General features: G+C 43.4%; 1 protein-coding gene across 6 annotated transcripts in view; it reads left to right on the top strand.

The window, feature by feature from the left end:
• Positions 1-12,874, top strand: part of ERMARD (ER membrane associated RNA degradation) — a 452,987-nt gene that overhangs the window by 195,686 nt on the left and 244,427 nt on the right. For all 6 annotated transcript variants that reach the window (XM_029594214.1, XM_029594212.1, XM_029594213.1 and 3 more), the window contains one exon: positions 10,317-10,453. In XM_029594214.1, coding sequence (XP_029450074.1) covers positions 10,317-10,453 — 137 coding nt within the window. The remainder of the gene's footprint in view (positions 1-10,316; positions 10,454-12,874) is intronic.

Genomic DNA, 12,874 nt, shown 5'->3' with positions numbered 1-12,874 from the left:
AGACTCCGGCAGCATGCATGCTATCAGCTACAACTACACAACAAGTCCAGTCCAAACACTGTTTCATAAATGGTTGAGATTCAGTTCTTCTTGGAGATATGGCACCAGATATTGAAGGACCTCTAGATCCTCTAAATCATGGACTATGGATACCATCTGCATTTCTCCTGGATACTTTTCCCTCCATACTGTTTGAATCTTGGGCTGCATCTATCTCACTCGACGCTGCTTTGCCAAGCAGGGCAATCATGTCTTTGCCAATGACTGAGGTGACCAGTCTTTGCATCCCAGCATGGACTGGGTATTTACCACCCATATTTCCTCATCCCCAAAATATCAGGAGGATTGGGGCCCATTTTGAGTCTGAGACCTCTGAACCAACATCTCCTTCGAGAGGAATTCGAAAGAAAGTCCCTTGGTATGATTCTCCCTTTTATCCAACAGCAAGAATGGATGTGCATTCTCAGTCAAAAAGATGTATATGCTCATATGCCCATCCATTCATCCCTTTGGTGCTACCTTCGCTTCAAGGTGGATTCTTCCCACTACCAGTGCAGGTTACTCCCATTTGTCTTATTGGCAGCTGCAAGAGTCTTTACCCAATGCCATATAGTGGTGGCTGCATACCTTTGTCACCAGGGGATTCAAGTTCTTTCCCAAACCTAGACTCCTAGCTAATCGCAGTGAACTCTCATGAATAAGTATCATTTTCCCTACACAAGACAGTCCATCTTTTACAAAATGTGGAATTTTCTGGTCCATTTCAAGAAGTTGCATCTAATACCTGCTTCAAAAATGAAATCCATTTAAGCCAGGATAGACTTCCAGGAGAGTGTTTCTGATGACAGATCAAGCATACACCATGATATTGCTCATTCACAAACTACTGACCTTTTAGCACGCCGCAGCTGGAGCATTTCTTGATGTGTCAGGACATATGGTGGTGGCTATTGCCTGTGTCCCTCTGACCTGCCTTTATATCCATTAATTTCGCTAAGGTCTCCGCTCTCAATTTGATAGCCATCACAACCATTTTCCACCACAATCCAGAGGTCCATATTCAAAGACATTTAGATGGATAACTCACAAGTTATCCATCTATCGCCATGTTATCCAAGTTAGCCATTGTCACTAGGCATGGGTCAGGGAGAATCCCTAGTTCAGATGTCTGCAGATCAGACTTCCCCAGGCAATTTCAACCTGCAGGACTCCATGCACCACATTAAGGTTCTCTAGCTCCGTCTCTTATTTCCATGTTGGTGCTAGTAGTTTCCACTGCAGGGACCTCCACTTCCATGACTTCCTCCTCCTCTGAGGAGCTGAGCTTTCCTTTAAATTCCAAAGTATCCCCAGTGCCTTCCTCCTCCATCACATGGGTTCAGGTGTGTGCATTCCCCGGGTGCCATTCTCAGGTGTATAATCAAACCTCTCTCCTTTCTCCCATTGGCTTATCCTTGACTCAAAGAGCCTGGGAAATGTAGTCTTCCCCTTAGTCCCGTGTAACCTCTGTTGTCTGGCTCTGCCCCGGGCTCTCCCTGAAGTGATCCGGTCCGGGTTTTTCTCCCTAGACACACCATGCACCTCATCACACACCCCTCCCCTTTTAAAACTCCTGGAACCTCCTGAGTAAGGAGTTCCATTTTCCTCCCTTGGGCTGGAGAGGAAATCTGCGTTCACATGTTCTTTCCCTGCTCTATGTCGTACTTCAAAACTGTACACTTGTAAGGCTAATTACCAGTGTGTTAAGCGTGCATTGGAATCTTTCATCACATTAAGCCAGCAAAATGGGGCATGGTCCATGATTAAAACAAAATGTCTTCCCAACAGATAATATTTCAAAGTCTCTATGGCTCACTTAGGTACTAGACATTCCTTTTCAATTGTAGCGTATTTGAGCTCATGGGGGTATAACTTTCTGCTCAGATACATCATTGGAGGTTCTTCTTCCTGATCCACTTGAGATAGGACGGCCCCTAGTCCTCCTCCTGACGCATCTGTCTGGAAGATAAAATGCAGGGAAAAGTCCACTGCCTTCAGCACAGGGTCCTTGCAAAAAGCTGCCTTAAGGTTTTCAAATGTATCCTTAGGTATATTCTCCCATTTTAATCTGTTGAGTGCCCCCTTTTTTAACATCTCGTTTAGAATGCTAGCTAAGCAAGCGAAGTGAGGGATACATTTTCGGTAATACCCCACAAACCTAGGAAAACCCTCAATTGTTTCTGAGTCTCTAGCTGTGGGTATTCCCTGATACTATGGATCTTATCTATAAGGAGGCGCACCACACCTCTCCCTACCAGATGTCCTAAATATTTCACCTCCCTTTGGGCCCATGTACATTTGACCGGGTTGGCTGTCAAGCCTGCCACTCGCAAGGACTTTAATACTGCTTTTACTCTGGGGAGATGGGATTTCCAGTCAGAAGAATAAATATATAGATCGTCCAGATAAGAACATAAGAACATAAGAAAATGCCATACCTGGTCGGACCAAGGGTCCATCAAGCCCAGCATCCTGTTTCCAACAGTGGCCAATCCAGGCCATAAGAACCTGACAAGTACCCAAAAACTAAGTCTATTCCATGTTACCATTGCTAATGGTAGTGGCTATTCTCTAAGTGAACTTAATGGCAGGTAATGGACTTCTCCTCCAAGAACTTATCCAATCCTTTTTTAAACACCGCTATACTAACTGCACTAACCACATCCTCTGGCAACAAATTCCAGAGTTTAATTGTGCGTTGAGTAAAAAAGAACTTTCTCCGATTAGTTTTAAATGTGCCCCATGCTAACTTCATGGAGTGCCCCCTAGTCTTTCTTCTATCCGAAAGAGTAAATAACTGATTCACATCTACCCATTCTAGAACTCTCATAATTTAAAAAATCTCTATCATATCCCCCCTCAGCCGTCTCTTCTCCAAGCTGAAAAGTCCTAACCTCTTTAGTCTTTCCTCATAGGGGAGTTGTTCCATTCCCCTTATCATTTTGGTAGCCCTTCTCTGTACCTTCTCCATCGCAACTATATCTTTTTTGAGATGCGGCGACCAGAATTGTACACAGTATTCAAGGTGCGGTCTCACCATGGAGCGATACAGAGGCATTATGACATTTTCCGTTTTATTCACCATTCCCTTTCTAATAATTCCCAACATTCTGTTTGCTTTTTTGACTGCCGCAGCACACTCAACCGACGATTTCAATGTGTTATCCACTATGACGCCTAAATCTCTTTCTTGGGTTGTAGCACCTAATATGGAACCCAACATTGTGTAATTATAGCATGGGTTATTTTTCCCTATATGCATCACCTTGCACTTATCCACATTAAATTTCATCTGACATTTGGATGCCCAATTTTCTAGTCTCACAAGGTCTTCCTGAAATTTATCACAATCAGCTTGTGATTTAACTACTCTGAACAATTTTGTGTCATCTGCAAATTTGATTATCTCACTCGTCGTATTTCTTTCCAGATCATTTATAAATATATTGAAAAGTAAGTGTCCCAATACAGATCCCTGAGGCACTCCACTGTCCACTCCCTTCCACTGAGAAAATTGTCCATTTAATCCTACTCTCTGTTTCCTGTCTTTTAGCCAGTTTGCAATCCACGAAAGGACATCGCCACCTATCCCATGACTTTTTACTTTTCCTAGAATCCTCTCATGAGGAACTTTGTCAAACGCCTTCTGAAAATCCAAGTATACTATATCTACTGGTTCACCTTTATCCACATGTTTATTAACTCCTTCAAAAAAGTGAAGCAGATTTGTGAGGCAAGACTTGCCCTGGGTAAAGCCATGCTGACTTTGTTCCATTAAACCATGTCTTTCTATATGTTCTTTGATTTTGATGTTTAGAACACTTTCCACTATTTTTCCTGGCACTGAAGTCAGGCTAACCGGTCTGTAGTTTCCAGGATCGCCCCTGGAGCCCTTTTTAAATATTGGGGTTACATTTGCTATCTTCTAGTCTTCAGGTACAATGGATGATTTTAATGATAAGTTACAAATTTTTACTAATAGGTCTGAAATTTCATTTTTTAGTTCCTTCAGAACTCTGGGGTGTATACCATCCGGTCCAGGTGATTTACTACTCTTCAGTTTGTCAATCAGGCCTACCACATCTTCTAGGTTCACCGTGATTTGATTCAGTCCATCTGAATCATTACCCATGAAAACCTTCTCCATTACGGGTACCTCCCCAACATCCTCTTCAGTAAACACCGAAGCAAAGAAATCATTTAATCTTTCCGCGATGGCCTTATCTTCTCTAAGTGCCGCTTTAACCCCTCGATCATCTAACAGTCCAACTGACTCCCTCACAGGCTTTCTGCTTCGGATATATTTAAAAAGGTTTTTACTGTGAGTTTTTGCCTCTACAGCCAACTTCTTTTCAAATTCTCTCTTAGCCTGTCTTATCAATGTCTTACATTTAACTTGCCAATGTTTATGCTTTATCCTATTTTCTTCTGTTGGATCCTTCTTCCAATTTTTGAATGAAGATCTTTTGGCTAAAATAGCTTCTTTCACCTCCCTTTTTAAGCATGCCGGTAATTGTTTTGCATTCTTTCCACCTTTCTTAATGTGTGGAATACATCTAGACTATGCTTCTAGAATGGTATTTTTTAACAATGACCACGCCTCTTGGACATTTTTTACTTTTGTAGCTGCTCCTTTCAGTTTTTTCTAACAATTTTTCTCATTTTATCAAAGTTTCCCTTTTGAAAATTTAGCACGAGAGCCTTGGATTTGCACACTGTTCCTTTTCCAGTCATTAAATCAAATTTGATCATATTATGATCACTATTGCCAAGCGGCCCCACCACCGTTACCTCTCTCACCAAGTCCTGTGCTCCACTGAGAATTACCGTATTTTTCGCACTATAAGACGCACCTGACCATAGGACGCACCTAGGATTTGGAGGAAAATTAAGAAAAAAAAAATTCTGTCCCCATGATGGGCTCTCCCCCCTGGTGGCCGTCCGTGGGATTTTTTTTTTGTTTTTTTATAGTAAGGCAGAGAACATCCACACAGGTACTCACACTCACTGGTTTTCTGTCCCTCACATACATACATAGGCTCTTTCACATTCACTAGCTCTCTTCACATATACACATACCCACAGACAATCACACACTCAGACTCTCCCTCATACACATCTCTCTCACACCAGTTATTTTAAACTTTCATGACTGCTCCAGAGTTCAATAATAAATAGTCAGGGCTATATTACATTGATTAGGAGAGCAATTGCTCCTAATATTTCAACAGGTAGTCACTTAATCAGCACAGGCAGTAATTCTATTTGCTGGTCTGTGTCATGTGTCCTCCATCCCAGGCAGTATACCACCCCCATGACCCTCCAATACATCCAAACCACAACGAGTGAAGTTCTTACTTTGGACTGCAAGTGAGAGCCTCCGACGGCAGAGCCCGAGCTCCCCGCCGGTTCCGGGTGCATCTCACTGCGAGGGTCGCCGCGGCGCAGGTCAGTCATCACCTGTTTGAACCGCGTGGGCTACGGAGGCCCCTCCAGTTCAAACAGATCCCTGCCGGTCTGCTGTTCCCGCGGTGCAGCTTGCTGCGAGGGTCGCCGCGGCGCAGGTCAAATGCCAGCCATCTGAACTGGAAGGGCCTCCATAGCCCATGCAGGTCAAACAGGTGATGTCTGACCTGCGCCGCGGCGACCCTCGCAGCAAGCTGCACCGCGGGAACAGCAGACCGGCAGGGATCTGTTTGAACTGGAGGGGCCTCCGTAGCCCATGCAGGTCAAACAGGTGATGTCTGACCTGCGCCGCGGCGACCCTCGCAGCAAGATGCACCGCGGGAACAGCAGACCGGCAGGGAGCTCAAGTTCCGCCGGCAGAATACACACGCCTACACCACCATGCTGATTGGGCGGAGTTGGGAGGAGGCGGGGGACGGCGCGCGAGAGGGAGAGCTGCTACATTCGCTCCATAAGACGCACCCACATTTTCTCCCCATTTTTTGGGGAAAAAAAGTGCGTCTTATGGAGCGAAAAATACGGTAGATCTAAAATTGCTCCCTCTCTCGTCTGTTCCTGAACCAATTGCTCCATAAAGCTATCATTTATTCCATCCAGGAACGTTATCTCTCTAGCGTGACCCGATGATACATTTACCCAGTCTATATTGGGGTAATTGAAGTCTCCCATTATTACTGCACTATCAATTTGGTTAGCTTCCCTAATTTCTCTTAGCATTTCACTGTCCATCTCACCATCTTGACCAGGTGGACGGTAGTATACCCCTATCACTGTAGTCTTCCCTGACACACAAGGGATTTCTACCCATAAAGATTCAATTTTGCATTTAGTCTCATGCAGGATGTTTATCCTGTTGGACTCTATGCCATCCCGGACATAAAGTGCCACACCTCCTCCCGAGTGCTCCTCTCTGTCATTGCGATATAATTTGTACCCTGGTATAGCACTGTCCCATTGGTTATCCTCTTTCCACCATGTCTCTGAGATGCCAATTAAGTCTGTGTCATCATTTACTGCTATACATTCTAATTCTCCCATCTTACTTCTTAGACTTCTGGCATTAGCATACAAACATTTCAAAGTTTGTTTTTTGTTTGTATTTTCATTCTGCTTTTTAATTGATAGGGATAAGTTAGAATTTTTTAGCTCAGGTGAGTTTTTAGTTACAGGCACTTGGACTACTTTTCTAATTATTGGAACCTCACTGTCGGGATGCCCTAATTCTAATGCATCATTAGTATCCTTTAAAGATACCTCTCTCCGAACCATGCGCTGCTGAGCGACTGTCAGCTTTCCCCTTTGTTCTAGTTTAAAAGCTGCTCTATCTCCTTTTTAAAGGTTAGCGCCAGCAGTCTGGTTCCACCCTGGTTAAGGTGGAGCCCATCCCTTCAGAAGAGACTCCCCCTTCCCCAAAAGGTTCCCCAGTTCCTAACAAAACTGAATCCCTCTTCCTTGCACCATCGTCTCATCCACGCATTGAGACTCTGGAGCTCTGCCTTCCTCTGGTGACCTGCACGTGGAACAGGGAGCATTTCAGAGAATGCTACCCTGGAGGTTCTGGATTTAATCTTTCTACCTAAGAGCCTAAATTTGGCTTCCAGAACCTCCCTCCCACATTTTCCTATGTCTTTGGTGCCCACATGTCCCACGACAGCCGGCTCCTCCCCAGCACAGTCTAAAATCCTATCTAGGTGACACGTGAGGTCCGCCACCTTCGCACCAGGTAGGCATGTTACCAGGCGATCCTCACGCCCACCAGCCACCCAGCTATCTACATTCCTAATAATCGAATCACCAACTATGACGGCCGACCTAACCCTTCCCTCCTGGGCAGTAGGCCTTGGGGAGATATCCTCAGTGTGACAGTCTAACTTCAGTTAGTCAGCCTGAGTGACTCACTGCTCCCTTGATTAACAAATGTTGTTCCCTATTCAAACCCAATCACACTACCTCAACACCTTTCCAAGGTGAGTAACTGAGCTGAACTATTCAACTTTTTTACTTTGGTATATACTGCTCCTAGCTTATTTCTAGCTTCTGGCTACTTTTTGTGGGGTTTTTTGTGGTTTGTTTTTTTTTTCAATACTAGCACTCAGTATTAAATACAAACACTCAGCTCTTTAAAAGTCTGGAGAACACTCAGTTCTGCAGACTTTTAAAAATAAACACACTACCTACTGCTACCTTATTGACTGACTAAAAATACAAACAGTCTAACTTGTTTATTCACTGCCTACCTACTGCTACCTTATTGACTGACTATTTAAAAATGCAGTCTAACTTGTTTATTCACTGCCACTTGTGTGGCTAATTCATGACCTATTTGTCCATGGAGAAAGCAAAGCTTACATGTAACATGTTCTCCATAAACAGCAAGACAACTGAACCACACAATCCCACCCTCCTCCCCTTAGAGTGGAAGGTTAGCTTGCTATAAAGAATGAGGAGACTTGCACGGCAGTCTTGGTCTTTCTGTGGTCTGAGGGAACTTTTTCCATCTCTTCATGGTTAGATGATCTCATCCACTTGTGTGCTGGGTTGTCCTACTGTCTACGGAAAACACTTGTTACAGATAAGCATCCTTGCTTTACCTATGGACCTGATGCCAAATTTGAAAGGGAAATTATGTGAAAATGTATTTGCATGGACCTTTGCCTTCCTTTTTATGTGGGCATATTTTTTATGGAAAATAAAGTGTGTAGACTTGAAAATGTAATCTACGCATGTTATTTTCCTTCCCTTACCTAAACAGCCCCAGTAAGGCCTCCCTAAATGTGGATAAAAGTACTTGCATTGTGGAATACCATGCTTGCTTATAGGTAAGTCCTGCATGAGGACAGTTTTCAGACAGCCAGTTTACACAGATAAATCACTATTTATTCTCATAACAGGCTTTGAAAATTGCTCTCCTTAGGACTATTTCAGTCTTCTGTAGTAAATTCAGTCTTCTCAAGGCAAATGTTCTCTATACCATCTAACAGCAGATATTCCCAAGCAAACTATGCAGAGCGGGGGAGCACAAAGCATGTGCTCAAATGATGCTGTCCAGATGATATGGAGATGATTTTCAAAGTGCATTGGGTCAAAGGCCATCGATACCATTTACCCGAAACTTTGCACCGAGTTTCAAAGCAAAAATATTTGCATACTCTGGCTTTGAAACGTGCAAAGGCTGCAGAGTACTTGCTTACTATGCAGAACTTTTTCAACAGAAGATAACATGCAAAGAATGGAAAATGCATGCTGCCTGTGGTGTTTTCCTCTCCCAACTTATTTATTTAAGTGTTTTAATATACCGATAACCGTATTCACATCGTATCGGTTTACATAGAACGTATAATAATGATTGAGAAAATACATTGAACAATTTGGTTACATGGCAAACAGAGAAAGGTGAATAACTTTATATGCAGAGCAAACAAAACTGTTGATATAAGTTTATATATATTGGGTACTATATACAATGTTTGGATAAAAATTTGGAAGGCTTGTTTAGAGTGTGGTATATATCATTGAAACTATAGAAAGGTGCATAACGTTATATGCAGAGTGAACATAATTGTGGATGTAGGCATATATATATTGTACACTATATACAATGTTTGGTTAAATATTTTGGTAACAGGCATGCTTAAAATGCGGTATAACTTAAACATATCACAGGGAAAACTTAAAGATATCCCTGGGATCACCTCCTCTACGTATGTCTAAAACTATGTGCATTGTGACTTGATGGAAGAACATTTTTTGATTGCCAAATGGCTTTGAAATTTGTTTTCCCTATGACACATAGGATCCTTCTTTGTTTAGTTTAAACTGATTTTTTTTCCCATAAATTTCCCAATTTTTCCAAATGTGACAATAGATTTAAACTGATATGCACTGTAATTTTAGGATGGTTAAAAAGATGCTCCAGAGCTGGAGATGCAGCATTTCAAGGCCTGCAGCCACTGCTGGAAGCCGGTGTGGGCCAAAGTGTATGCTGTGTTTCAAGTCCTGTTCCCCTTCCCCCCACCACCAGTAATAGCGCTCACCCTCCAGTGCCCACCATGTTTCAAGTCCTGCCTCCTCACCCCCAAAGCTTCCAAGGTACCTGCTTTCTGGTGCCACAAATGTGTTTGAAGCATTTCCTGGCAAGCTCCCTGGCCCTGCACAAAAGCAGGAGTGCAGTGCTACAGAGCGCAGGAGCCTCAATAAGCTTGCTGCTGAAAGAGAGAGGAAAAGCCTGGAGCCAACACCAGGAAGGATGAATGCTGTTGCAGTGGTGGGGAGAGATTCTCAGTATGATGGGAGTGGGGAGGCAAAGGGATATGCTAGGCGATAGGGGTAGTGATGCTGCTGAGTAGATGGGTGGGAAAATTTGCTTAATATTGTTTTATGGTCCTGGCGTCTGTCCACCAAAAATAAACTGATTTTCACCTGGAAAAATGAGTCATTTTCTTCAACTGATTTTTTCCTGTTTTAGTTCTTGTCATAATAAACCCTGATAAATTCCCAGTAAAAATAAAAAAAACCAATACAAACTGAAAATAAAGGTCCCTAGACATAAAATACAGTTATTATGTATGGCCTGTTTTCTGTGAATTTGAGAGATGTGCTTACAATAGTATACACCAGAGTAAATCTGCCTTGGATAGAGTTCCACTATCTTCAGATACTGAACCACAGAACCAGCTGGAAAGGATCTCCCTATAATTCTACAGTCATAAAGCAAAACCTTTTTTTCCAAATTTAAACAATTTTTAAAAATGTCCTTTATCTGAAATGTAGGATTTTTTCCTAATGTACTTCTATGTAATATTTTCTATCAGATACTGCTCTATGCTTCTATTGTTAACGGCAGGACTGGGGCAATTATTGAAGACTTATCTCCTGAAAATGAACACTACATTGGTTCATCGACCCTGCATAACTTTTACTAACTTAAAGGAGTTAAATGTGTTTCCAGGTAGGTGTTTTTCCACTAGTTGTGTATTCATGCAGACTTACTGGGCTCATTCCTGCAAGATTTGTAATGGTGGTTTGACACAGATTACCCATCTTTCAGCTCACTGCATGATAAACTCAGTTACCAGCTTCCTCGTTATCTGCTGTCCATACGTTTTATTTATTTATTTGATTTATATTCCACCTTTTCAGGTATTTCAAAAGGAATTACATTCAGTTTTTGTAGGTATTTCCCTGTTCCCAGAGGGCTTACACTCTAACATCTGGATTCACTATGCTGTGATTTCTTTTGCAGAAGGGGAATGTAGCCAGGATAGTAGGCCTCTTCCCTGAAAAAATATTGCATTTTACCATGCAATGGCAGCCCTCAATTCACGGATCTGCCATCAACTTAAAGGGCCAATCAAGCCCCCCAAAACAGCTAAAATGGTAAAAAGTATGCGGGGAGGGGGTCAAACCTATCTCCCTTCTTCACCATTCGAGGTGGCCCCAACAGCCAAAGTATAAAAATTGTAGCAGCTGAACCAAGGTCAGGTCGGCGCCATTTTCCAAAATGGCACTTACCGGGGCTAGGAGGCACCTCTAAGATGGGTCCTTTCACTTGCTAGAAATTTTCTTTTGGAGGTAATGAGGTACAGGAGAGGGTTCAAGAAGTGGGGGGGGGCCCTCACTAGAACCCAAGGATTCTTAATTGGACAGGGGACCCCGAGAGGGGAAGGGCGTGCACTATACATCACTGATGTATTTTTTTCATTTGAAGTGGATGGGTACAGGGGAGGAGAAATCTGCCTGGACTTTGTCTTTTTGAAAACTATGGCACCTATTTTATCACTGTTGACAGAGTTGGGGGGGCTATCATCGCGCAATCAGCTGCTGCAATTTATAATTTGCCTCCCATGGTGCCTTCCTTGGAGTCTTCCCTGAGGTTGCACTGTGATTCAAGGGCTCACTCTCCTTGAGCAAGTGACCACATTTTCCGCACTCGCAACACTACCCTTGGCTCTTCTTTGACCCTCTTAAGTCTGCTGTCTACTCACTCTGGACTGTCTACTCACTCTAGACTGTAGTTACCATTTCCAACCTAGGGACATGCCTAAATTCTGCCAGCTACCAGAATCCAAGGGTTTAACCTGTGGAGATGGCAGCTGGTAAAGGTGAAGCTCCAGACTGTCCGACTACAGGGCATCTTCAGGAGGCTGCGTCAACTACGCTACAGCATTAAAGGATCTATAAACCCAAACTGACCAGCAGCAGGTGCTACAAGAACAACTTATGCAGCAAAGCACAGTACTTAACCAGGTTGCACATGACCAGGCCAACTTCCTTATCACCAGTCGTATTTAAGATGGGCCCGGAAGAAGACCTCTATTGTTTCCTGAACAATTTTGAATGGACTGCTCAATTGACAGATTGGCCAGAAGATAGTTTAATGACCTATTTGGAGAATCTACTCACTGGGAGGAGTCAAGAGGCCTTCCAGATTGCCAGTCCTGAAGGAAAGGCCACTTATCAGGACGTCAAAGCAGCCATCTTAGAGAGAGCAGAACTCGTGCCAGAAACCTACCAACAACAATTTTATCAAGGAGTCCTTCAACCAGAGAAGAACTCAATGGAACCATTTCTATCAACATAAGAATGTGACTTGGGAAGTGACTGCACCCAGAAGGGAAGACCGGGGTGGAAGTAGCCAACATGGTTTTGCTGAAACAATTCCTAGATGGCCTAGAACACCCTATGCAGCAGTTGGTGTCAGGACACTTGAATCTTAAGCTAGAGACAGCATTGGAAATGGCGGAGGCTTATTACCAAGCTCGGTTTATCCCTGAATCGTCGTGGGCTCAGGGGCGACCAGCCCCAGGTAGATAATGGAGTGCTAAGTGCAAGAGGCCCTGACAACCAGTAGCACAGGATAGACCAGACTTTTCATCACAACTGGAAACCTCAGCCGGATCGCCATGTTTCAACTGTGGAGAAAGGGGTAATTTTGCCTGACTGTCCCTACAGGGAAGATGGATTAAGGGACTTTAATACTGTAGCCCCACACTTTTGTAATTGCAGTTAAGCTGGATAGCATTCCAATCCAGGCATTAGTGGACTCTGGGAGTGTAAAAATGCTCATTCAAATAGAGTTAGTGAAGCGAGTCTAAATTGACTATGATAGAGTAGTGACCCTGGCATGCATCCAAGAAGACCGACAGCAGTATCCAACAATCTGGGTACAACTGAAGACCCCGGTCAGCCAAGAAAAAATTGAGGTGGTAATTCTTCCTTGGCTATCCTACCCTGTGTTGATAGGACAGGACAATCCAAACTTTAAGAGCCTCTGGAATCAGCTCACAATGGGTTCGTCCAGCCACAATGAAGAATTGGAGTTTCCAGAACTCTTTCTATTGGATGATCCAGAGCTGTATCATAAAGACTC

The sequence above is a fragment of the Rhinatrema bivittatum genome, chromosome 3 (assembly GCF_901001135.1).
Source record: "Rhinatrema bivittatum chromosome 3, aRhiBiv1.1, whole genome shotgun sequence".
In the NCBI taxonomy this organism is placed as follows: domain Eukaryota; kingdom Metazoa; phylum Chordata; class Amphibia; order Gymnophiona; family Rhinatrematidae; genus Rhinatrema; species Rhinatrema bivittatum.
This window is presented reverse-complemented; position numbering and strand designations above follow the sequence as displayed.